The 26247-nt window shown below is 33.4% G+C and overlaps 8 protein-coding genes across 8 annotated transcripts; 3 read left to right on the top strand and 5 right to left on the bottom strand.

The window, feature by feature from the left end:
• Positions 1-89: 89 nt before the first annotated feature.
• PPL_03423 (uncharacterized protein) lies at positions 90-4041 on the bottom strand (the record flags this gene model as incomplete). Its single annotated transcript, XM_020574388.1, has 4 exons — positions 90-210; positions 554-1798; positions 2102-3730; positions 3908-4041. The coding sequence occupies 4 exons, from the start codon at positions 4039-4041 to the stop codon at positions 90-92; spliced, it is 3129 nt and encodes a 1042-aa protein (XP_020436460.1).
• Positions 4042-4515: 474 nt separating this feature from the next.
• Positions 4516-6351, bottom strand: PPL_03422 (uncharacterized protein; the record flags this gene model as incomplete). The annotated part of the gene is made up of 2 exons (XM_020574387.1): positions 4516-5490; positions 5518-6351. The coding sequence occupies 2 exons, from the start codon at positions 6349-6351 to the stop codon at positions 4516-4518; spliced, it is 1809 nt and encodes a 602-aa protein (XP_020436459.1).
• A 316-nt stretch (positions 6352-6667) lies between these two features.
• PPL_03421 (uncharacterized protein) lies at positions 6668-8020 on the top strand (the record flags this gene model as incomplete). Its single annotated transcript, XM_020574386.1, has 2 exons — positions 6668-7071; positions 7144-8020. 2 exons carry the CDS (start codon positions 6668-6670, stop codon positions 8018-8020), a joined length of 1281 nt encoding a protein of 426 aa, XP_020436458.1.
• Positions 8021-8256: 236 nt separating this feature from the next.
• PPL_03420 (alpha/beta fold hydrolase) lies at positions 8257-11540 on the bottom strand (the record flags this gene model as incomplete). Its single annotated transcript, XM_020574385.1, has 5 exons — positions 8257-8311; positions 8437-9469; positions 9602-9704; positions 9827-9891; positions 11513-11540. 5 exons carry the CDS (start codon positions 11538-11540, stop codon positions 8257-8259), a joined length of 1284 nt encoding a protein of 427 aa, XP_020436457.1.
• A 1364-nt stretch (positions 11541-12904) lies between these two features.
• Positions 12905-14887, bottom strand: psenA (presenilin; the record flags this gene model as incomplete). The annotated part of the gene is made up of 6 exons (XM_020574384.1): positions 12905-13060; positions 13144-13604; positions 13705-13922; positions 14064-14291; positions 14416-14498; positions 14570-14887. 6 exons carry the CDS (start codon positions 14885-14887, stop codon positions 12905-12907), a joined length of 1464 nt encoding a protein of 487 aa, XP_020436456.1.
• Positions 14888-15543: 656 nt separating this feature from the next.
• Positions 15544-19840, top strand: PPL_03418 (RRP12 family protein; the record flags this gene model as incomplete). The annotated part of the gene is made up of 3 exons (XM_020574383.1): positions 15544-15782; positions 15907-16681; positions 16772-19840. 3 exons carry the CDS (start codon positions 15544-15546, stop codon positions 19838-19840), a joined length of 4083 nt encoding a protein of 1360 aa, XP_020436455.1.
• A 174-nt stretch (positions 19841-20014) lies between these two features.
• Positions 20015-23682, bottom strand: PPL_03417 (uncharacterized protein; the record flags this gene model as incomplete). The annotated part of the gene is made up of 5 exons (XM_020574382.1): positions 20015-20173; positions 20273-20381; positions 20463-20533; positions 20608-20898; positions 20974-23682. 5 exons carry the CDS (start codon positions 23680-23682, stop codon positions 20015-20017), a joined length of 3339 nt encoding a protein of 1112 aa, XP_020436454.1.
• An 858-nt stretch (positions 23683-24540) lies between these two features.
• PPL_03416 (pyrroline-5-carboxylate reductase family protein) lies at positions 24541-26082 on the top strand (the record flags this gene model as incomplete). The annotated part of the gene is made up of 1 exon (XM_020574381.1): positions 24541-26082. One exon carries the CDS (start codon positions 24541-24543, stop codon positions 26080-26082), a length of 1542 nt encoding a protein of 513 aa, XP_020436453.1.
• Positions 26083-26247: the final 165 nt, after the last annotated feature.

Here is a 26247-nt window from a genome sequence, read left to right as displayed (position 1 = left end):
ATTGTTATTTTAGAATACTGATATCCAATATCAATCAAATAGTTGTTGACTCATCTGTACGACTGTGAATGATGCTGGTAGCTCAAATCCTATACTCTTAATTGTATGATGATTCTAGGATTTGCTCCAAAGATTCTTCTAACTGATAAACTAATAGCAGTTTCATGGTGAATATGTAACTTTTCAACAGTTGATAGAATGAGGAGATTGCTGTTTCATTAACTGTTCAAAAATGGGAATTCAATCTTCACTATCTTCCATTGCATTATTACTGACGCTGCTATCACTATTATCATTGTTGTCATAAAACTCTAATTTGAATTTAAGTTTTGATTGGTAACTCTTTAGTGTTTCAAAGATGGTGTTGTGTGCAGTTAATTGTTTTTTGTTTTTTATGGTTTTTCTCTTCAGCTTGAACAGTTTGAGTGTTGACTTGTGGTTGACAAGAAGACATTGGAAAACATAGATATCGAATTCCGGTTGATAATCTAAAGACAATTGGCCAATACATTCAAAGTGTTCGAGTTTGCATCCGGTGTTGGCAATGAGATACTTGAGAAGATAGAGTCCACCTGTTTCCGCTGGAGATCTTTGCGATTGAAAGGCTCTTCCAACAACAACGAGTTTGGTGAGATTTGGCATCGATCCAACCGGTGGATAGGTAACGAAAATACGCTTTTCAATATCGTAGTAATTGTCACGTTCCAATTCATAGTCTACATTAAACCCATAGATGCAGCCCCAATCTAACGTATCACCAACAATGGTGAGTGATGTAACGCCGCTAAAAGTCTGGTTCAGCAATCTATAAGGTGTAGTTCTTATGAGTGCATCGTATCGAATACTTGAAGGAACTTTCTTGAACAAACAGAATGGTTTGTCGTAATTGATTTGACCTTTAATGTATTTGTTTGGGAATCGTCCTGTCCAATCGATACTCTCCAAGAAACGTCCAACATTTGTAAAGAACTGTTTCGATACCATCGCTAACGAGAAGAGAACACTTGACATAAGAATCATCAGTTCTTTCCCTTCATCTGCATCTTTCTCTGGAAGCAGATCTTGTTGAAAGAAGGTATCTGCCATCAGTGAATATCCAATGATCTGACGAATGATAGTATCTTGAGTTATTATTGGTGTTTCTATAAGTATCTTTAATGATTTTTGTTGTTGTTGCGATTTCGAATTCCATTGTTGTTGTTGTTCTTCGCGTACTCGGTTATTTTCAATGAATTTTCTGTAAGACTTAAAATCTCTTATCTTAGATAGGTTGTTAGCACTATCGGTCTCTGAAGAAACATTGAAAAAGGAAACCTTGAAATGTTTGAACATTATCGGACCACTTGTTCTCACTATTGTCGAGCGATCAGCCTCCACTTTTTCACCGAAAGCAATCAACTCTTGAATGTTCTTGTCTTTCTTGTTGTGGAAGTAAATGAAGAACTGAAGAACAATGAACAATCTTCCAATTTCATTCTTTACGTGGTCGAATTGTGCAAATAGCTTCAGCGCATCGTCATAAGGAATATACTTTAAAAGATAAGGATGTGTTGCAAAATCGTTTGATTTTCCAGGCTCAGGGTACAACTTGATGAGATCATCGATACCAATCTTTCTTTTGTCTATCTTTTCGATGACATTCATCGCATCACCGTAGAAACTGACATCTGTTGATCTAATGGTGTATGTCTCTTTATCGACGATGCTTTTAGAGTATTGCCAATTACCATCGATAGCGATAATTTTACTCTCAAACAATGGAATGACTAATTTTGCCAATCTAGAGACTCGTATTGATCTAATAAAATAAACACTGACATATAATATGATTAGATATATAATAGTTTGAAACCAATTCATTTTTGATAATATATATGTAAGTCTATATACTAAAAAAAGTAAAAATATTGATCATAAAAAAAGAGAAACTTGTGGATCTTAAGTTTTTTAAAATAAAATTATGAATAAACAAACAGATTACAAAAAAAAAAATAAGATTGATTTAAACGATCACTATGGTCATTCACTCATTTTAATCAAATTATTTAAATAATAAAAGGGTGAACCTTTTAATAAATGATTTAGGTTTGAAAATGATTACATATAATAATCAGAGTCGTCATCTTCACTATCGTCATCTTCACTATCATCATCATAGTTATCGTCACCACTATCTATTTGCACTGGTGGCAAATTTTTATATTCCTCCACCAATTTATATGCCTCTTCAGTATCTCCCATTGAATCATCTTTGGGATTACTGTCATAAAACTCTAATTTGAATTGATGTTTCGATTGATACCTCTTTAGCTTTTGAACGATGGTGCTGAGTCTAGCTAAATATTTTGGTTCATTTTTGACTGTTCTTTTCAACTTGAAGAGTTTGAGTGTTGACGCGTGGTGTTCTAACAGACACTGGAAAAAAGAGAGATCGTATTCCGGATGATGTCCAAGCGAGAGTTGTTCAATACATTCAAAGTGTTCGAGTTTGCATCCGGTGTTGGCAATGAGATACTTGAGAAGATAGAGTCCACCTGTTTCCGCTTTTTGTTTGTAGGAGAATTTAAAGGCTCTCCCAACAACAACGAGTTTCGTGAGATTTGGCATCGATCCAATCGGTGGATAGGTGACGAAAATACTCTTCTCGATATTGTAGTAATTATCATAACTCATTTCAAACTCTTTATCGACACCGCCCATGCATTCCCAATTTAGCGTATCACCAACAATAGTGAGTGATGTGACACCTCTTAATACTTGGTCCAACAATCTGTAAGGTGTAGTTCTGATGATTGCTTCGTATCGAATGCTTGAAGGAACTTTCTTGAACATACAGAATTGTTTGTCATAATTGATCTGTCCTTTAATGTATTTGTTTGGGAATCGTCCTGTCCAATTCAGTGTTTCCAAGACACATCCAACATTGGTAAAGAACTGTTTCGATACCAGTGCCAATGAGAAGAGAACACCTGATAGTTCAACCATCAGTTGGCTCCATTCCTCTGTTTGTGTCTCTGGAAGTAGATCTTGTTGTAGGAATGTATCTGCCATCAGTGTATATCCAATGATCTTTTGAACGATTTTATCGAAACAATCTTGAGGTAATGTTGGTGTCACTCTTTGTCTCTTTAATGGTGGTTGTTGTTGTTCTACTTCTTCTTGTTGTTGTTTGTCTTGTTTGTTGAATTTATATTTAAATTTATTACTATTTTCAATGTATTTTCTGTATGTTGTGAAATCCCTAATTTCAGATAGCCTGACTACATTGCTTGTGTTGCGACCTTTAGTGAATAAGTCAAAGAGTCTATCGATATCTGCTGGAATGTTGAAAAAAGAAACCTTGAAATACTTGAACAATATCGGACCACATGTTCTCACCAATTTCGAGCGATCATCCTCCACCTTCTCACAGAAAGCAATGAGTTCTTGAATGTTCTTGTCTTTCTTGTTGTGAAAGTAAATGAAGAACTGCAAAGCAATGAATAATCTTCCAACTTCATTCGTAACGTTTTCAAATTCTGCGAATAGCTTCAGTGCATCGTCATACGGAATGTACTTTAGCGCATAGGGATGTGTTGCAAAAGTGTTTGATTTTTCAGGTTTTGGATACAACTTGATGAGATCATTGACACCCAGTTTCTTGTTGTCTATCATATCGAGGACATTGATCGCATCGTCGTAGAAGTTGACATCTGACGATGAAATAGTGTAGTCTTTTTTACCGACAATGCTTTTAGAGTAAATAAAATAAGCGCTAATAGGTGTAATTCTACTCGTAAACAACTTAATGACCGATTGCGCCAATTTATTGACTCCTACTGTACGAGCAAAATAAACTAAGTGTAATAGATATATTTGTTAATATTTTTATCTTTATGTATTTTATTTAATTTAAATATAGATATACGTACGCTCATCAGCATCTTCATCTGAATCGTAATCATCCGAATCGAATTCCTCTTCTTCTTCATCTTCTTCTCGTTCACTCTTTGCTTCATCTTGATTATCTTTCACCAATTGATTTCCGAATATTCCACTCATTTTATTATTTATATATTACTTTATTTTAATATAAAATAAATATTTTTCATTACAACCTAGCGAATTTCAATTATTTTTCATAAAATAATACAAGCAGATATTTCCAAACAATTCATTGACTTGAGTAAATTTTCAAGAGTTATCTTTTTTATCAATTGATAACTAAAAATAAAAATATTGTTTTTAATTCATTTTATTTTTTTTTGTATTGTTCTCTATTTAAGTAAATAAACCAATATTTACTCATTTCATTTTTACCGCTTTGATTTTGTTATTGTTTTTTGTTATTTCAAAAGAGGTAAAAAAAAGAAATGTTGGGTGTAAAGATGAATGATTAAAATCTAAAAGGACAAGCATAAACAAACCACACAACTACAACAACTTATAAACAGATGTGGTTGTGCTTTATTTAAAAAATGATTAATAATTAATATAAACATTATATATTCTAAATTACTAGTTAGATTTATGTTATTAGATATCTGAATATGAATCCTCATAGGAACTATCATAATCAGCATCAGCATCATCATCAGAGTTATCGTTATGATTAGCTACTCTATGTAAAAGTTCCAACTCTTCAAATTCTTCCACCAATTTATATGAATCTTCAGTATTTCCCCATAGATCACTATTATCATTGTTGTCATAAAACTCTAACTTGAATTGAAGATTTAATTGGTATCTCTTTAACGTTTCAACAATGGTATTTAATTCAGTTAGATATCTTTCATTCCTCTTGATTGTTCGTTTCAGCTTGAAGAGCCTCAGTGTTGACTCGTGGTTGTCAAAGAGACATTGGAAAACAGAGATATCGAATTCCGGTTGATAGTTCAGTGAGAGTTGTTCAATACATTCAAAGTGTTCGAGTTTGCATCTGGTGTTGGCAATGAGATACTTGAGAAGATAGAGTCCACCTGTTTCCGCTGAAGATCTTTGCCATTGAAAGGCTCTTCCAACAACAACGAGTTTGGTGAGATTTGGCATCGATCCAACCGGTGGATAGGTGACGAAAATACACTTGTCGATATCGTAGAGATTGTCACGTTCCAATTTATAGTCTCTATCGACACCATATATGTGAGCCCGCTCAAGCATATCACCAACAATGGTGAGTGATGTAACGCCGCTAAATGCTTGGCTAACCAATCTGTAAGGTGTAGTTCTTATGAGTGCATCGTATCGAATGCTTGAAGGAACTCTCTTGAGCAAACAGAATGGTTTGTCGTAATTGATTTGACCTTTAATGTATTTGTTTGGGAATCGTCTTGTCCAATCGATACTCTCCAAGACACGTCCAACATTTGCAAAGAACTGTTTCGATACCATCGCTAAAGAGAAGAGAACACTTGACATTTCAACCATCAGTTCTTTCCAATCCTCAACTCTAGTTTCATGAAGTAGATCTTGTTGTAGGAATGTATCTGCCATCAATGTATATCCAATGATCTTTCGAATGATAGTATCTTATGTTACTTTTGGTGACTCTGTTGGTAGATGATCTTGTCGTAGGCAGAAATCTGCCATCAAAGTATATCCAATGATCTTTATTCGTGTTAATATTGATGAATCTCTCTGTATCTTTGACGGTTGAATCTCTAGTTTTCGTTTTAATATATCTATATTACTGTTTGCAATGAATTTTCTGTAAGACGTAAAATCGTTGACAGACTTATCGTTATTACTACCATCTAGAACTTTAAAGAAAAAGAAGAATATTCTATCGATTTCTGGCGAAATGTATGAAGTAGTTTTGAAGTGTCTGAACAATATTGGACCACTTGCTCTCACTATCTTCGAGCGATCGGCCTCCACTTTCTCACCGAAAGCAATGAACTCTTGAATGTTCTTGTCTTTCTTGTTGTGGAAGTAAATGAGAAACTGAAGAACAATGAACAATCTTCCAATTTCATTCTTTACGTGTTCGAATTCCGCGAATAACTTCAGTGCATGGTCATACGGAATATACTTTAGCGCATAAGGATGTGTTGCAAAATCGTTTGATTCTCCTGGTTTAGGGTAGAGGAAGAGTAGATCGTCGATACCAATCTTGTTTTTCTCTATCTTTGCGATTACATTCATCGCATCGCTATAGAAACTGACATCTGTTGACTGTCTAATAGAGTATGTCTCTTTATCGACAATGCAGCTAGAGTATTTCGATTTGCCATCGATATAAGATATTTTAAACTCAAACAATGGAAACACTAATAATGCCATATTAGAATCTCTTTCATTTCTTTCTATTCTAATTCTAATATAAACAGCAATAATAATGAATATACCAAAAATAATTTGAAACAAATCCATTTTTGATGGATAAAAAAAAAAAGTATTAAATGATCATACGATTTCTAAATTTGTGGTTTTTGCTTAAAAATGATATAAATAATATATTTTTAAATAACTAAAAAATTACTATCAGATCTAATAATCTAGTGTAACTTAAAATTATGTATTTAAATTTTTCTCTTTTATCTAGAAAATTACTTTCACAAGTATATACTGTTACTCTAATTTTAAATTTAAAAATAATTCTTTTGTATTGGTTTCAATCTTAATTTTTTTATTTGCAAATCAGCAAATTTTTTGTTGATTGATTCTAGAATCTCTTTTAAACAACAAAATGAATAATCAAACATTCACAACTAATAGAGATGAATTGATAAAGTTAACAAAAGATCAACTGTTTAAGATCTGTGTAGATAATAATATAACTGTGAAAAAAAGTAGCAACAAAACAACAATAATAGATGATATTATCATTATCAAAGAAGAAAGAGATTGTTTACAAAAGAAATTGGTGGATGACAATCCTTCAAATCAATTTCATCGAGGTCATGTTGAATACAAATTACCAGTGTTGATCTTAACAAAAATATTTGAATTAACTTGGATGATATCAACCTATGATCGCCGCACTCTTTTAATAACATACAGACAAGCATTACAACTGACATTAATCAACAAACAATTATTTGGTATCGTCAGTGAGATGTTCAACAAAGTACAACTTCGAGTAATCGAAAAGTAAGTAAAGAAACAATGATTATCACGTTAAACTTGCAAATATTAACATACTTTAACATGGTAATTATTTAGATCCAAACAAATAGAGGATCTTTATAATAGACTTACCAATGTATGGTGTCCAATTAAACATATTGTTAAACTTGATATCGGAATACCCATTTTCGAAGCGTTTATAAAACAACCATCTGTTCATCTCACTCATATTCTATCAACTGTTGAAAAGTTACATATTCATCATGAAACTAATTGTGGACGTTTAAAAGTAACTAGCATCAAGACTTTTGGGACAATTGCCACCAATCTTCGTTCGCTCTACCTTCATTCTGTAACAATGATACCTGCACACCTGAATGCAATCTGTTCAATTAAATCACTTAGAAAGATCGACATTTCCTCCACTTTTAACCGTCCACGCGATATTCTCACAATATTGTGTAACGGTTTACCTTTACTCGAATCAATCAAATCTTCATATCTTAAAGTGACCGATATTCCAATTGCAAGTCGCTCAAGAATTAGAAAGCTTTCAGATGTTAGCTTGAGCGAAACCGATGAAACATTTGAATTTCCAAATCTTCAAAAGATATCTTTTGCATACAACACCGTAGATCCCGATCGCAGTTTCTTTAAATATTTCTCGCTCTCCAATATCACACATCTATCGGTTTACTTGAAAAGTAATATCTATCAATGGATACCAATCATCATAGAATTAAAGTGTCTGGTCACTCTCGAAGATTTAGAGTATCATTGTCGAAGTGATGGCAAAGTAATGAACATACCCAAATATAGCATACCAGCAACACTATCTCGAATCATCATTGCCACCGATGAATTATTAAAACCAGACAACTTATTGATTGATATTGGATTTCAATATTCCAAAAGTATTCATTTAAATGAATATGATTGCAAAATGATTTATAATAAAATCATTATTAATTAATTATAAGAGTATTATTACAATAGATTAATAGGTCATCACCGTTTAACTAATGCTTTGGAGAAATCTTTGTTGACAAGGTAGTGGGTAAATGTAATTGTGATGACTTTTTAATTAAACGACTTAGACCTACTATCTTTTAGTTGATGGGGTGGTCTTATTTGATGTGTGGAGTGAATTATATTGATATTTGAATTAGTATACACTTCAATCTGTGACTTGGAATACCTATGATTAGTTTAGTTAAGAAAAGAAAAAAGGATAATTGAAGATGATTCTTCCTTTGAAGAATGACTTTAGTATTAAATTTTATCGTTGTTTTTTAAAATAATTTAATTAAATATTTATTTTTATAATTATATATAATTTATAGTTATTTACATTCCAAAACTTGTATTGGTATTTGTCTATCTACATACTTGTTGACAAGTATTTTCAGTGAATCTACAACGCTTTTTGGATTTTCGAGTGGAACGAAATGGGTGGTGTTCACCATTAGGTGTTCGTGGGTTGTCGAGAGTGAAGCCATAATCGATTGGCGTTCAATCCAATTGTTGTCGTTTTGTTCGGCAGTCAGAACAACAAACGGAATATTGGAGAGTGGTGTCGTAGTGTTCATCGAGTCATATTGGATACCTAGCAGGCTTGCACTTGGCAACATAATTTGAAGTTCCTGGATTACGGTAGTGAAAAACTTTGAAGAACAAAAGAAATCGTTGGATTTCTCCACTACTGTTGGTGGCAGATCAGTATTGTTCGGGAGGAATCCAAATTCCAGTGGAATATCTCCGTGCGAGGTAGCGTTTTTAATTAGATCGTTGTTCGCCAAGTAGAGAAATTGTTGTGCATAGGCAGTGGAACTAGCCAATTTCTGAGGATTGGTTGTATCCATTGAATATTGGTAGTCGGTTCCTTCGACAGTTAGCAATCCAACTACGTCACGCATGTATTTCATTGCAAAGAATTGCATATCGATCGAACCCCATGACCAACCAGCCAAGATATACGGTGGATATAGCTTAGCGATTCTCAGAGATTCGTGTAGGCGGTGAGCTGTCTCGTTCGACATCATTGCGTAGGGCGAAGGATCGGAATAACCATAGCCATATCGGTCAAAGAAACATACATTTCCAACATTAATGTTTGGCAGCGAGGGTATGAGTTGTTCAATTACATCGGCAAAGACCAACGACGAAAATGGCATTCCAGAATCGAAAATAACGTTTGGTTTGGAGAGTTTTTTTGAATTTGGATTTGGATAGCATCTAATGTGCATTTTCAAACCTTTGTACTCTGGAAAAAGACTATATCCAAAGTCCATGCATCCAACATAGTTAATTCTACGATCATCTTTGGCTGTTACAATATTGTAACTCAAGAAAATTAGAAGTAGTAGGGTAGGAGTAGTAAAGAATTTCAAAGATTTCATAATTTTTTTGTTTTTTTCTAAATCTTAAAAATATTATTATTTTTTGTAATTGTTTTTTGTAAATATTATTATTTGAAAGTTTGTTATTAGTTTATTATTTTGATGGTATTGTAAAATGATTTGAGAACTCATTGGTATTTATAATTGTAACATACCATTATCTTTTGGAAGAGTCGGTAGTGGTGTTGGCGGTGTTGGCGATATTTGTGTTGGTGGCAATTCCAATTGAATTGATATGCAACGAAACAACCAAAAAATCTATTGAAAGATTTATTGAACCTTTATTTAGAAGTCAACCTAATATTAATATTATATATCAAGTCCCAAACACCTAGTTGATAAACTTTAAATCTGGTAACGGGTTTCACATATAGTTGTACATATGCAAATATCTTATCTGATTTCAAAAAGAGAGCAGAGAAGTGAAGAGAATAGAGTATATTGACTAGCAAATATAAATCTAAGTGGGGGAGTGTTGGTGGTAGTGTTAGTGTTAGTGGTGGTAATGGTATTGAAAATAGATTGGTGGGTGAGTGTTGTCGATCTTTGAGTTGAGAATAATAATAATATTTGAAATGTTTGATTAACAAAACGATAGAGGTATACTACTTTTATTGGAAGGGAAAGGTACCACACACACACACTAAGGTGTATCAACAACACGATGGTGTGTTATTTTAGAATTGAAAACTTAAAAATGACAATTAAAACTGTAGGCAAGTGAAAAGCAACTGTAAAGTAGTAGTAGGGCAAAGTGTGAAGTTGATCCACCGTAAAACAACCAAACATAAATGAAAATTACAAAAAAGGATTGATATACTACTATAGTAGTAGCAGTAATATAAATATACTTTTTATATTAAGATTTTTGATTTTTGATTGTTTAATTTTTAATGTTATCTTTTTTGTTATAAATATAGATTGTTTATTAATAACCATTAAAAACAAACAAGAACAAAACAAATAAAAATAAAAGTGGAAAAAAAAAAATAAAAAAATGTTTTAAAATTTATAACAAGAGCAAGAGAGTATATGTATGATCCATCTCTGAGATCAGAAAATAAAACTAAAAAAGAAATAAAAGATGATTGATGGTCATGCACATGGGTGTTAGTTCATACCTTATCACGCCAATAATCATACCCCTTTACCAATTTCAATTGAAATTGTGACAATGTCAAATCTACTAACACTATCTATCTGTTATAAATGTTGATTGTTTGTTTGTTTGATGATGTTGATGATGATGAACAATTTATAAAAATTAACATCTTCCTAAAAGGCAATGGTTAGAGTGATCAATTTGAATTTCAATTGAGTGATCATCAATCAAAAGTGAGAGTGAGAGATAACACTGAGGTGCACAAGAACGGATAAAGGAAAGGATAAGCTTAGTAAGCAAACAAGTGTCTCTGTATGAACAAACAAAATAATAAAATAAAAATAATAAAAACAATAATAATAACTTTCCATCTATGATTTTGATTGAGGCAATTTTTAGTGGGGTTATTATGTATTAGTGTGAGTGATGGTGGGTGAGTGAGAGAGTGTTTGATTGATTATTAAGTTATTTTATACATATTAATATGTATTTATATATATGGTGTGTAGTCTGATGGTTTTAGAAAGAAAAAAAAACAAAACAAAAAACCAAAGATCTTTCATTGCACACAACATCAACAACATATAGATGAACTTAAGAAAAGTAGTGGTTAACAAGTGTGGTGATTCGCTCATCATTGTCAATAACCACCACACCAAAACAAACAACAATAACAACAACAACTACAAACATAACATTAATAAGTGTTAATAAACACATTAAATTGATAGAATTCAAGATATATCTTTCTTTATTTGTTTTAACACTAATCATTATTCCCATATTAATCATCTCATTACAAAATTGGTAATGATGTTACCTAAATTCATGTATGTTCAAGTGAAAAACGCTATTATTATCAACATCAAGTCCACCACCATTACCCTTTGTTTTACCTGCATATATTGTTAGTCCATCATCCCAAAACCAACAACAAAAACTCAATAAAATGATACTAAAATACCTTGGATTGTCGACATCAACAATAACATTGTAATAGTCGCTCTAGCTATAAACATCAACAACATTCATATTCATATTGTTATAATTAGTTTTATTATGATTATAAGATCACTTTTCATATGAATAATAATAATAATAATAGTTAGGGGGGAAACTTTGCTTGAGGCAAACTTATAATCGTCAATTCGCGATCTCTATCAAATCTCTTTCCTCCAAAAATGCAACTGTACTGTTATTAAAAAACTATAAATTAAAGAAACAAAACACTGTTTCAAAATCATTAGTATTACAGTTGTCGTTTGTATATTACAAAATCCAAACTACAAAAGTATATTTTATAGACAATTTTTAAAATAATTTTAATTAACCTTTTTGTATTTTTTATACATAAAGTGTTATCCAATATCTGAACAGAGATAATTATGGAAGTTTCAAACTCACTATTCTATACTGTACTGTAACAATTGAAAACTCAAATTACAAGTTAAAACAGCTTCACTTTTGGTTTGTGTGTCGAGCTAGATCACATTGGTCTTTACCAACTTGTGTAATTTGTTTGTTAAAAACTTTTTTTTGTTTTTCTAGTTTTTTTTTTTTAAAATTTTAATTTTATTTTATTTTTTTTTCAATTCAAAAAAAAAAACGAGTGAGTTTCTGCTGTGGTGTGGAATAAATAACGATAATTTTGTATCTTTTTTTTTTCAATGCGATTTATTCGTTAATGTATGTATTAAATATTCTTTAATTAGAACTATTATTATTCTCTTCTTCTATTTTTGATGATGATATTGCATCCGTGTTTCTGATCACCAGCTGATTATACCGCTTAGACCTTCAATCTAATATCTGACTTCATATTTATATATTTCCACAATTATTATAATTAATCTTTCAACTGTTATTTTCTTAAAACATCAACAACTAACATTCATTTCTTTTTTCATATAAAAGACAGATTGTAACTTGACCTACGCTTGAGCATGATTCCACTGATTTCAAACTAAAAATGATTATAAATAAACTTTTATCTTTATCTAAATTAAACAAACTATGCAACTTTTTATTTATGTTAAATTTATTTCAACTAAATTCTATGCGTAAACAATTCAAAGTATTTGATAACTTAACTACTTTACAATATTAAAGAAGTGTACCTTACGTTCTTCTTTGTTTAATGAATATATTTCAAACATTTTGTTCGTGTTGTGTTGCAACATGTTCTAATCGATTTGAAAAGATAATAAATTTTACAACAGTTTTATTTGATTACTTAATAATAGTAAGAGGAGGGATAGGGGAGTGTATTGATTGTCGATTGATTGGAATTAGTCATTCATTCATTCCCCTAGGTTATTAAAATAATATAGTGTGAATAAGATGTTAACATGATTATTTATATAAATACTTCAACCAATCCCATGGTTTCAATGAACGGATAGAGGAAGATTCTAGTGAGGAAATAAAATAGAATTCCAAATGCAATCGAAATTGGAAGTGCTGGTAGAGCCTTTCTGAAAATAGCTAATAAAAATAGTGTTGCAAATAGACCCTAGTATTTTAAAATGATAAATGATGTTAATTTTGATTGAGATTAAGATTAAGATTATTATTAACTATCAATTATATACTTACAGTTATAATAGCAACAAAACAAGTGAATACAGTACTAATATCAAACATAGCAGCTCTTCCCATGAGTACACTGTAGAATACAAAATCACCGAGACCAAGTTTCAAACTTCGTTTCTCTTGCTCCGGTTCCAACTCTTCGATGGGTGGTACTTCCTCGTCATTGTTGTTGACATCTACTTGAGCATCGTCTTCTTGTTGTTGTTGTTGTTGTCCAAATTCATCTTCCTGTTGGTCTTCACCACCATTGTTATTATTTCTTCTTGATCTAGCTTGTTGAGACGAAGAAGAAGATGCCGATTGTTGTTGTTGCTGTTGTTGTGGTGGTTTTGGTATTGATTCCGGTCTACTTGGTGGTTCGAAATTGGCATTGTAAATCAACGCTGGAATCGTTTCATTTCTCTCTTGAGCCGTCTCTACCAAAACCTTCAAAGGACCTCTTGGACAAAGTACAGCGAATAGATCTAAAGAACAAAAACAACAATCAACAATATTAATATTAACATTCTATATTGTAACTAACTAACTAACTAACAAACTAACAAACTAACAAACTACACTTACCATAGATTGAAATGACTGATAGAATAACCCAGGTAGTCCAGTCTGGTAGTCTACTGATGGAGATAGCCATCAATGTCGAGATGAGAACGAGATAACCTTGATTCATTAGTACCGGTGCATACCAAAACACAGCAATGATACCACCAACACTAAAGTTAAACATAATGAATGCAAACGTAATATAATCCAACGCTAAATTGTTTGCTTCCAACATTGCCCTATGTTATGTTATGTTTATTATATTGAATATTATATATATATATATATATATAATGTAAAAATAAACAATTGTATGATTAGTTAATGGTCAAAAAAAATAGTTAGAGAGTTGGAATTAAAGATTAACTTAACACACTTACATAAATACATAGCTACCCATTGATGCCAAGAGTATTCCAACCGATAGAAACAGCCAAGCATAGATAGCTTTGAGACAACGATACTTATATAATAGTACAAATGCTACTGTGGTCAACACGATTACAACCAAGAAAACCAAACCATTCAAAAGTGATCCCCAAATCTTTTGACCTGTGGAATCATCCGAAGATTCATTATAGACAAGCATACCCATTGATCCACCACCACTAATCAACATTAACATCAATAGTAACATAACAACAAAGTTATATTTTAATATAAGTATAAATATAAGTAAGTATTAAAAGTATAAGCATAAAAGTTGTTTGTTTGTTACATATATATACATACACATATTGACCTAAAATATTATTCTTTGCATTAATAGATCTTACTGCCCAAACAACTAAGAACATAGTAATTGTAACTGGTTTCTTTAGTAATTATAGTAAGTTAGTAAATCTATATAGTTATTATACTTTTAATAGTTAAACATTTAACTTACTAATATTGCAATGATCATATTTGAGAAATCTTCTAAATCGGTTTCACCCTCTTCGTCATCTTCATCTGGATGTGCCTCTGAGTTTATTAGTCCGGTGTTTTCATTTGGTTCATTCGATTCATTTTGAATATCCAAATTATTATTATTATTCTGGTGGTTATTTGTTGATGTTGTTGTTGTCGTGGTAGTGGTTGTTGTTGTTGTCAGTAAATCTACCTCTTCACCATCGTCTTCAAAAGGATTCTTATCGGACGGTGAAGCCAGAATACCTTTTGCATCGTCCTCATCATTGGACAATGCTGAATATCTATGTGACATATCTATCTAAATATATCTTAATTCTATCTCTATTCTATTCAAACTAAATATATAAACTAATAGTATCTATCTTTCAAACACACACATTAATTTAATAGTTAACTAATCTTATCAAATATATATTACTATATATTATATTATTGCGACATATGTTAATTTAATAACTGTTCAAATTTGAAAAAAAAAATTAAAAACTTCAAATTTTTAAAAATTAGATATTCCCATTTTTAAAGTTGGTTCATTTTATATATGATCCAATATTTTTTAGATAGTGGTGTTCATCCCTATTATTATCTATATTTAAAAAAAAAAAAAATTTCAATTAAATTGATGATTGATAAAAGATAGATTATTTTAAAATAAATATTTAAAAATAAAAAAATAATTACAAAAGTTTCTCAATTTTAAAGTAAATATGAAGAAAAAAAATAATTACAAAAAAAACAAAAATTGAAATTAAATTTTTTTAAAAAAACGAAACAATCGTTTTATTTTAAAAACAAACTATCATCAAATTTTTTCTTTCTTTTTTTTTACAATTTAATCTAATTTATCTATCTATCTATCTATTAATATATTTAATATCAATTTTTTTTTAAAGAAAGATATATAGTTAGTTAGTTAGTTAATTAGGTTTTAAATTATATTATATAGAAATGGTTCATAACTTATCGGTTGATGAAATATTTCCAACTATTAGATCAGACACATCGTCTGAATCATTAAAGCGATTGAATGTCGTATTGAATGCAGTGACCGATATCATCAAAGCAAAGAATGCACCTATTCATCCAACATCCTATTTCGCATTGATTCTCGCTTCACTCACAGAGAACTCTTATAAACAAGGTCAAAAGTCTGATCTTTTGAAGTTATTATCAATTGTAATCTCAAGGTAAATAACAATGAAACAACAACTCAACAACCAAAAACATTCGAACATTCAAATCCTTTAAATTGTTTGAGGATTTTCCCAATCATTAACTTTTTTTTGTTTTTCAAATATCACATTTATTTAGAATTACAATTGGAATTGTCAGATCAAATAGTGACAATATTATTAGTTTATGTTTAAAGATTGTTCAAGAGGAGTCGAAAGATGAACATATTATGAAACCAACGCTGGTTTTGATTGGACATGTTTTGACAATGAGTGAATCTTCGGCTTGGCAAGTGATGGACAGACGTAATGCCTATTCCGCTTTGTTGGCATGTGCCGTCGATGAGCGTAGTAAGTTGCGTCACAAAGCATTGGAGCAGATCATCTTGGTGCTCAACAGTGTCGGTGCATCCAATCCAACGGGTGTCGGACTCCTCCCGGCAGTCAGCCAGATGACAACTAAATTCTGTTTGGACATATTTGCCAATGTCACATCCTCGACTATGCAACGAGCATTCTATGCAATGTCGGTGGCACACGATCTCATTCCCCAGTTGCAACCGTCGCTCGTCTCACAACTGCTCGATGTCATCATCAAGATGACATCACTGGGCAACAGCGCAATCACACCGATCTGCTACAGAACGATCGGTTCTCTCTTCCTGCGTACCAATCAACTGAAAGCGGAGCACGTACATCAAATCATCCAAGTACTATACAGCCATCCACCAAGTGGAATCGACACCAAAGCAACCGTCGCCTACACCGAACTTCTCACTCGTGCCAACCTCTCCATCTCGCGAATGAACCGTACCATCTCCAACCAAAACATTCACCAATACTTCAAACATCTAATCTCCAATTTCAGTTCCGATAAACTTGAAATTACACGTATTACAATGGAAGGTTTTAAAGTAAGTTGGTTAATCAACAACATCATCGTTTATTTATTCATCATCATGAATCGTTTACTAATAATGATCATCATCATTTACAAAAAATAGAATGTTATTTATGAATGTATAAATGAAGAAGTTATTACACAGGGAGTAAACAATTTGAATGGTAATAGTCCGTTGAGATTGATTATCGATACTTTGGAATCGAGTACCAAGTATACTTTCAAACATTCGTGGGAGTTGATTCTCTCGGTGTTGTCAGCGATGTTTGAACAACTCGGAAAGAATGCATATCCTCTGTTGAATAATATATTGATTAGTCTCGACGCTATGAATCAATTGCCGGATTTGCATTGTCGTCAGGCACTTCACTCTGTATTCTCAGTTGCGATGGTCGCCATCGGTCCAAAGAACTTCTTGACGTTGATGCCACTGAATCTCGACGCTCCACCCAACTCCAGGGATAAAGAGCGTATCAATCGTAATTGGTTGCTCCAAGTCATGAGAGATTCAATCAAATTCACAGAACTCCAATTCTTTATCGACTATTTCCTGCCGATGACCAAGATGGTCAAGCAGAAATCAAAGGAATCGGAATCCGATGGAAAATCAATCGAATCAAAGAATCTCAACATTCTCTACAACCAAATCTGGGATTTGCTTCCGGGATTCCTCAATCAACCGACAGACTTGCCCTCCGCCTTTAAGAATATCGCTAGATTGATTGGATCGTCGCTTCAGGACGACGTTGAACTCCGATCGGTTATATGCACTGCTTTCACCAATATGTTGAATCATCTCGTTGAATCGAGAGATGCCAAAACCGTTGCTTTGTTTGTACCACTCAAGAAGCGTCATGTCACTATGGATGTCAAGTTGGCAGAGGATTCCATCAAGACGATCGCTCACTACGCCAAGAACTATCTGCCCATCTTTTTCAATATCTATCCAGTCTCCAATCACGAACAGCGTTCACAGATCATCGATACCATCGAAGCGTACATCGGTATCACAGATAAAGCTACTCTTGGAAATATGTTTAAGAGTTTAATCACCAAGCTTTTGGAAGCGCTGAAAGAAGAGGGAATCGAGAAGAAACAACAGAAAGAAGGTGACGATAAGATGGACGCAACAACAGCTGTAGAGGAGAAGAAGAAATCAAAGAAATACTACTTGACTGATTTGACTGTTGGTTTCGTTAAGCATTTGGATGACGAACAAGTCAAGACACTGTACAAGGTGATCAAACCACAACTCAGATGTTCAGATTCCGGTCTTCAGAAACGTTCTTTCAAGGTACTCGTAAAGATCTGTGAGTATCACGCTCAATTCATTGTACAGAATATGGACAAGATCAAATCGACGTTGGTCACCGATTTGATGCAATCCACTTCCAACATCAAAAAGACAAGATTAAAGTGTTTGAAGGAGATTCTCGTTACCATTACTCGTGCCAACAAGGAAGCAGAGGAACAAGCCGCACTCGAAGAGGAAGAAGCTTTGGAGAATGGCGAGGAGCCAGTCGAAGAGGAGAACAAACCATCGTTTAGAATCAAGAGTAGTTGGACACAACTCAAGAAGAAATTCATTCCCTCGGTATTACCAGAGGTCATTCTCTGTACAAAGGAATCAAACAACCGTCTTCGTGAGATTTCCAACGAGATCTTGATTGAATGTGCCAACATCATGTGTTTGATCGGTCAAAAGTTGGCTGTTGCAAAGCGTGGTGTCACAATGGAGGATACTATCGCCGCTTCCAAAGAGGAATCGATGAAAGAGTATCTCCATATGATGGCTGCCGGTCTGGCTGCCACCACTACACATATGGTTTGTGCAACTATCATTGCTATGACCAGAGTCGTTCACAACTTCCGTCGTATGATCAATCCAGCATTGATCGAACAGATGACATCGGCTTTGATTGTGCTTACTGGTTCACCAAATCGTGATGTTGTCAAGGCAGTTCTTGGATTCACTCGTGTTGTTATGGCATGTTTCAAGGACATCGATGTCGTCGAGACACATTTACAAACTCTCATCGCCTCAATGGCGAAATGGGCAGAGTTGGACAAGAATTTCTTTAGAACCATTATTCAGATTCTTTTGGAGCGTTTGATGAAGCGTTATGGATTCGACCGTATTCACGGTTGTCCAACCTCGTCTGAGGAGTTCAAAAAGATCGTTGCCAACATCAAGAAGAAGAAAGATCGTGCCGAGAGAAAGCGTGAGGAGGAAGAGGCCGCTTTGAATAAGATGATCGATCCAGTCACTGGAAGCGATGTAAAGAGTGCCCGTGGAAGTGTATATGGCGGTGACGATGATGATGAACAACAGGTCGGTGACGAATCCGACGATTCCGATGACGATATCGAACAGTTCTTGTTCAATGTAAAGAAGGCCAACAAACAAGCAGCCAACGAGAACAACTGGATCGTTGAGGAAGGTGACGATCCAATCGATTTCTTGGACCGTAATGCAATCAGCAAGATCGCATCGAACAAGAGTGGAAAACAAACAAGTGGATCTGCCAGACAGTTGGCTGTCAACAACAAAGGACGTGCACAATCCGACGCCTATGAGACTAATGAAGATGGTAAACTGGTTATTGTAGACTCTGACGACGAAGAGGAGAAGAGAAAACAAAGAAAGAGACAGAGAGGACCATCTTATATCGACGAAGTGTTTGAAGAGCAAGCTCAAGAGTATGAAGCTAAAGCAGGTTACCGTGCAACCAAAGCCAAGGGTGCATTGAAGCGTGCCAGCAACAACGACGATAGCGACGACGAAGACGATGGTATCGATGAGGATTTGAGATCTGCTTTCACCAAGAAGACATTTGCCACTGCCAAGACTGGTAAGACCGCCAGAACCACCAAGACCACCAAAACAACAATGACAGGCAAAACAGGAAAGAGCGACGGTCGTAGCGAAAAGAATCTTCAGAGAATCGACTCTGCCACCGAGAGATACAATCGTGTCAGAGGTATCAACACCAACGTCAATCTCGATGCCATCGGAAGACAACCAAAGAAAGGAGACATCAAAGGAAATACCAAACAGAAATTGGAGCCATACGCATATATTCCACTCGATCCAAAGACACTCAACAAACGTTCAAAACAATCATCTTCATCATCATATAAGAATATTTTAAAGAAGAGAAAGAAGGATTAAGAAATCAAAATCAAAATTAAATCAACAACAAAATCAAACATCATTTTTAAAATTAAATATATATATAAGAATAAACTTTCCAATTAATTAGATATGTTATTGGGATTAGAATAAAATAAAAAACAATCAAACTTTAGTAGAGAACATTAATTAGGATTGCAATCTTGAATTCATTTATTTGGTAGGTGTAAAATAGGAAGAACCCCAACCCCATAGACTACCATTAGATTTCTTTGATTTTTGAGCAGTTGTCGCTCTATTTAATTCGTCGGGTGTAAATTGCATCAATGTTGATAATACAGGAATTAATGATTCATCATCTTTCTCTATAAACTTTAATAATATATTCTTAACATATCTGATTTAATTGTTTTAAAAAATAATAATTAGTTTCAAATTGTATTTTAATCAAAACTTTATATTCTTTTATACATACTCTAAATTAGAACCTTCTCTTGTTTTACATCTCTCTAAATTTCTAATTTCTTCTTTTAATAACTTTTCTTGTTCAAAGTGTTTTTGTTCCATTCTATCACTTTCACTATAGAAACAAGTTTTGGTTAGAATAATATTTTTGATTAGTAGTTGAAATTATTAATATTTAAGTAATTTAATTACTTACTTTAATAACATTTTCAATTGATCAATTTGAATCTTTGATTTTCTTAACTCTTCATCTCTATTTGCTTGTGTCTATAAAAAAGAGAGATAAGATTAGTATGAAAAATAAATATTTTAGTAAACTTATTTAATGTTTTTTTACATACTCTTGCATAACTATGTAGAATTTTTTCAACTTCAAGTGGAAGTGATTGTGGTAGTTCTATAGATTTGAAACTGTCCTCTTTTGGTGTGGTATTGGTTGTTGGCAAAAGATGTTCAATACTGAAATTGTTACCCTGTTCAATATCTATTGACTGTGATGACTCATTTTCAATAAGCTGTGGTGTATTTACTGTTGAGTTTAATGGTTGTATAGGTGATTGTAATTTTGGTTTCTCATTATTATTATTATTATTATTATTTAGTTTTAATGTTTCCAATTCTTCTTTTAGTTTCTAAAATTATTGTTTAATATTAAATATTTTGTTAATTAGATTTATCAATTTGTTAAATAATAATAATAAACATACACTAATAGATTGTCTTTGTTCTTCAATTAATCTATCTTTTTCTCTCATTAAACTATTATTGTTTCTCTTGAAAAAGTTTAGTTGTGATTGAATTTCTATGATTCTTTCCTCCCTTAGTTTCAGTTCTTTCTCAAGGTCATTTGTTTGTTGTTGTTGTGATTGAGAATCGTTGTTTGAATCTGAAGATACAGTTGTTGAATCAAGTCGATCATTTAGTTGTTGAACAGTTTGAGAAAGCTCTGTTATCTGTAAAGATAATTGATCGATCTTTTCTTGTTTCTCTGAGAGTTCAGATTGAAGTTTTTCCAGTTCAACCAACGACTCTCTTTGAATAGTGGAAATGGATGCTTCCAACTTGATAATGGTTTCTCTATCTTGCTCTTTTTCAGTTTGGAAATGCTGTTGTTGTTTGGCGAGTGCAGCTTCCATCTCTGCTGCTGCATTGGCAGCTGACTGCTGTTGATCGTCGTCTCCATCTTGCTCCACTTGCTCAGTGCTCTGTTGTTGCTTGAGAGCGTGATGAACCTTAACCTTGTAGTCGTCAAACTCCTCCTGTATCGCTTTCAGCGACTGAGTGGCGCTTGACAACTGACCATCCAAAAACTGAATTCTCTGTAAGTTGAAACTGTAGTTACGCTTCATCTCCAAGTACTCACTGTGATTCGACTCCACTTCGTCTCGGTTCGACTCGAGTTGTTTGACGCGATCCGTTGCAACAGCCAGCTCACCGGTCTTGTCTTGCAACTCCTGTGTCTTGTCGGCGATCTGTTTCTTCAGATCGGAAACATGCTTCTGTGCTGCGACCAACAGATTCTTCAGCTTCAAAACCTTCTCGTTCAATCGCTTCTCATCCTCCACTTTAATATCGTTCTTATTTGACTGTGAACGAATTGCATTGTCTTTCTCACCCAAATCCCGCTGCATCTGCTCGATCTCCGATGTCTTTTGTTCCAACTCCACGCGAATCTCTGACAACTCTGCTGTTGTTGCCTGAAGAGCATTCTCCTTCTCCAGTATCTCTACTTTACATGATTCCAGTGTTTTCTCTATCAATGCTTTTGATTCATTGACACAGATAGTCAGTGTAACGATCTCCTTATCTCTAATCTCCAATAGACCTGACTTTTCATCCAGCTGATTATTAACTCTTTGTAACTCTTCATCTTTATTCGCTATCAAACTGTTGATTCTCTCTATCTCATTATCTTTCTCTATCAATTGATTGGTAATTGTATTATTATTATTATTATCTTGTTGTTGCTGTTGTTGTTGTTGTTGTTGAATTGAATTATTTTGATTTTCAATCTCCTGATGTAATTTCTTGATATCTTCTGATTTCAAAGAAATCTCTTCTAAAAGTCTAGTAATTTCACCATCTTTATGCTTTATCTCTGTATCCAACTCTGACACCTTCAAATTCAAATCATCCAACTTCACCACTTCACTCTCTAATCTAACCAATTGACTATTCTTTTCTTTCAACTCTTCTTCCAACCTTATTATTCTATCATTATCAATATTATCATCTTGATCTTGTTGATTACCATCCTGTTGTTGCTGTTGTTGAAGATGCTGTTGTTCTTGTTGCTGTTGTTGTTCTTTCAATTCAGATTGTAATTTGATAATTTCATTGTTCATTGTATCTATCTCTAGCTTATGTGATTGTTGTTGATCGTTGGCATCTACCTCCAATCGCTTGATTATGGTATCCCTATCGGTTAGTTGTTCGTTTAGCTTCTCGATGTCATCTCTCAGCTTGACTATGTCACTCTGATTGGTATCACGTCGTTGTGTGAGCGTTGCTATCTCCTCTGATTTCGATGACACCTCCAGCTTCAACTCGTCCATCTCCTTTGAGTATTGCTGAAGTAGCTGTTCGATCTCGACTCTCTGTGAATTGAGGAACTCAATGGTGTTCTCCTTCTCCTCCATAAACTTTGAGTAATCACTCATATAATCTTTATTAATCTCTGCCAATCGTTCATTTAACTCTTGTTCCTTCTCCTCCTGTTCCTTCTCCTTCTCCTTTGATAATCTCTTGTATTCCTCCATCATCTTATTTCTTCTTTCCATAATTTGAACTTCATTCTCCTCCTCCTCTTCTTCATCATCATCATCATCTTCTTCTTCGACCTCCTTTACTTTTACTTTTTCTTGTTCATTATTATTATTACTATTATTCTCTTTCTTTTCTATGTTCAGTTGATCAATTATTGATTGTAACTCTACTAGTTTCAATTGTAGATTATCATTCTCTTTGATTACAGCAGATAGATTATCACTGTTCTCTTTCATACTGCTAGTTGCGTTCTTTAGATTATCTATAATGGTTTGTTGTTGTTGTAGTTTCGATTGATGATCCAATAGTTTGGCTTGCAGGTTCTTGCTCTCTTCGATGTAGATGTTTCTCTCCATTTGGAATCTCGCTTCTGTTTGCTCGTCGAGTTGCTCACGTTCACGCTTGAGTGTGTTGATCTCCTCTTGCATGCCATTGATGATATTGATGGACATTTGTTTCTGTTGAGTCTTCTCCTCATCGAGATTGTTCATCTTTGCAGTGGTCTCTGCATTGTCTTTCTTTAGCTTCTGACAGACGTTCTCAAGTTTCTTAATATGTAGTGCCTGTTTCTTTATGAAATCGACCAACTCCTCTCTCGATGACCGTTCAAGAGATATCGTTGCTTGTGCATTATTATCATTCTTTGACATTTATTATTGTTGTTATTGTTTTATAAATATTATATATTTCATAAATAATAATAATAATAATAACTATAATAAGTAAGTGTTTTTGTTTGCTTTGCTTATTAAATTAATCAAAAAAAATAATAAAAAAAATAAAAATAATTTAATTAAATTTAATATTATTAAATATTAAACTATTAATGAAAAAAAAAACAATAAAATCAAAAAAATAAATAAAAATAAAAACAATTTAATTAAATATTATATTTGCAACAACACCACTTCACTTTTCACTTTAACACAGCAACAAATAATTATTATAAAAAAACAAAAAGAAAAGATTATTATTATTTTTTTAATTTGTTTTAGATAAATTGATTTTCAAAAATCTTCTAATTTAGATTCTAATCAATTTTTTCAAATTAATATGAACATTCAAAATTAGCTTATTGGAATATCCTTTTTAAGATTCAACATAAATTTTTATAAGTACATAATTTTTATGATTGGCTGCAGTGTACACTGGTAAACAGTTACCAGTTAAAGGTCAAATAAATAAGTTTTAAGTTGTTCAGTTTTTTTTTTTTTTGAAAAATTATAAAAATCTTAATTTAAATTAATCCGATTTTTTTCTCCATAATAAATAAAAATGGATATACAAAATATTTTGTAGGATGAAAAAAAAAGGATGACTTTTGGTTTGACCATTATAATTAATTATTTTTTGTTTCCAAAAAAAAAAAAAAAACCACACATTTGCTTTGAATTTATTAACAATATTGCCATTTTATAATTAATAATATAATAATAGTCAAACAAAATATAATAACCTTTTATATATATATATAACAATTTTACATAATTTATAAATAAACATAATAAATGACAACTGAACAACATTCTATATCTGTTTTGGGTTGTGGTAATATAGGTCTATCGATTGCTCATGGATTGGTTAATTCCGGTCTGTACAAATCTAATCAGATCATCTTGACCAAGCGTAACACCGAATCACTGGAAAAGTCGATGGGATCGAAAGGATTCCAAGTTACCGCTGACAATAACCTCGCAGTCAAGAAATCAAAGGTTGTCATTGTGTGTGTGACACCCGCCCAACTCGACTCACTGCTAGAATCGATCAGATCAGTCATCAATCCAAAGTATCACGTGGTGATTAGCGTTGTCTCTGGTGCGTCGATCGACGATATCAGTGTGAAACTCGGTAGTTCCGGTGTGGCGATTGTCCGTGCCATGCCAAACACCGCTATCCAATACTGCCAGTCGATGACCTGCTTGGCTGTGCGTGGCACACACCATGTTGCGGGTCGCGCCGAGATCGAGGAGCGCAAAGATCAAGCACTGGCAATCTCTGAGAAGATCTTTAACGTCCTCGGTAATTGCATTGTGCTGAAGGAGGAACAGATCGTTCCTGCGACAGCGTTGTGCGCCTGTGGAATTGCTTTCTTCTTCCGTGCGATTCGTGCTGCCAGTCAGGGTGGAATCGAGATTGGATTCCACGCAGAAGATGCCATCAAGATTGCCGCTCAGACTGCCAAGGGAGCTGCTACTTTGGTGCTGGAGGGTGGTTACCATCCAGAGTATGAAATCGATAAGGTAACTACACCAATGGGTTGTACGATTGCCGGTCTCAACCAGATGGAACACAACGGATTCTCATCGGCTATGATCAAAGGTATTGTTACATCCGCTGAGAAAGCAGCGTCGCTTTACAGTAAGAAACAACCAGCTCCATCGACAACAACTCATCATCACCATGCTCCACAAGCACACCAACAAGATTCAGCAAGTACTACTACAACTTCAACAACTTCTACTGCCAACAACAACACAGAAAGCAAGAGTAACAATAAGAGAAGAACAAGAAATCAAAATAAATCAACAAGAAATCAACAACAACAACAAACAACTGAGAGTAACAACACACAACAAGAAAAACCAGATAGTAATAATAATGATCAATCACATGAACAACAACAAGAACAAGCACCAGAACAACATCAACCATCAACAGCAAGCTCAGAGAATAATGAACAACAACCACAACAACCACAACAACAACAACAGTCACATCAAAACAATAATAGTAGACGTGGAAAGTCTAATAACAGTAGAAGATCAAACACAAAGAAAGAACAAGAAGATCCAAACAATCCATGGAAGAAACAAGAGAATAATCATCAACATCCAGCACCTGTATATGATGTAAATAGTGTAGACGAAGCATTGGCAAAGGCAAGATCAAGAAATACACACCAACAAAACGGAAGAGGAAATAGACGTGGTGGTAGTGGTGATGGAGGTGGTGGTCGTCGTCATAATGGAAACAACAGCCGTGGTGGTGGAGGTGAAGGTGGTCGTCGCCAACCACATCAACATCAGCATCAACAACAAGAAGCAAACTAAAAACACTAAAATAGTTTGTATTGTGTTGCTACTCAAAAATCTATTAAGATAATTGTTAAATATAATTTAAATAACAACAACCATTAAATTAAAACAATTATTAAATAAATAATTGTAAAAATAAGCATAATAATAGTAATTAATAATAGTAATAATTGTATTAAA

The sequence above is a fragment of the Heterostelium album genome (genome assembly GCF_000004825.1).
Source record: "Heterostelium album PN500 unplaced genomic scaffold PPL_scaffold3, whole genome shotgun sequence".
NCBI lineage: Eukaryota > Evosea > Eumycetozoa > Acytosteliales > Acytosteliaceae > Heterostelium > Heterostelium album.
Note: the sequence above shows the minus strand (reverse complement) of the source record. Positions and strands in the feature narration are given on the sequence as shown.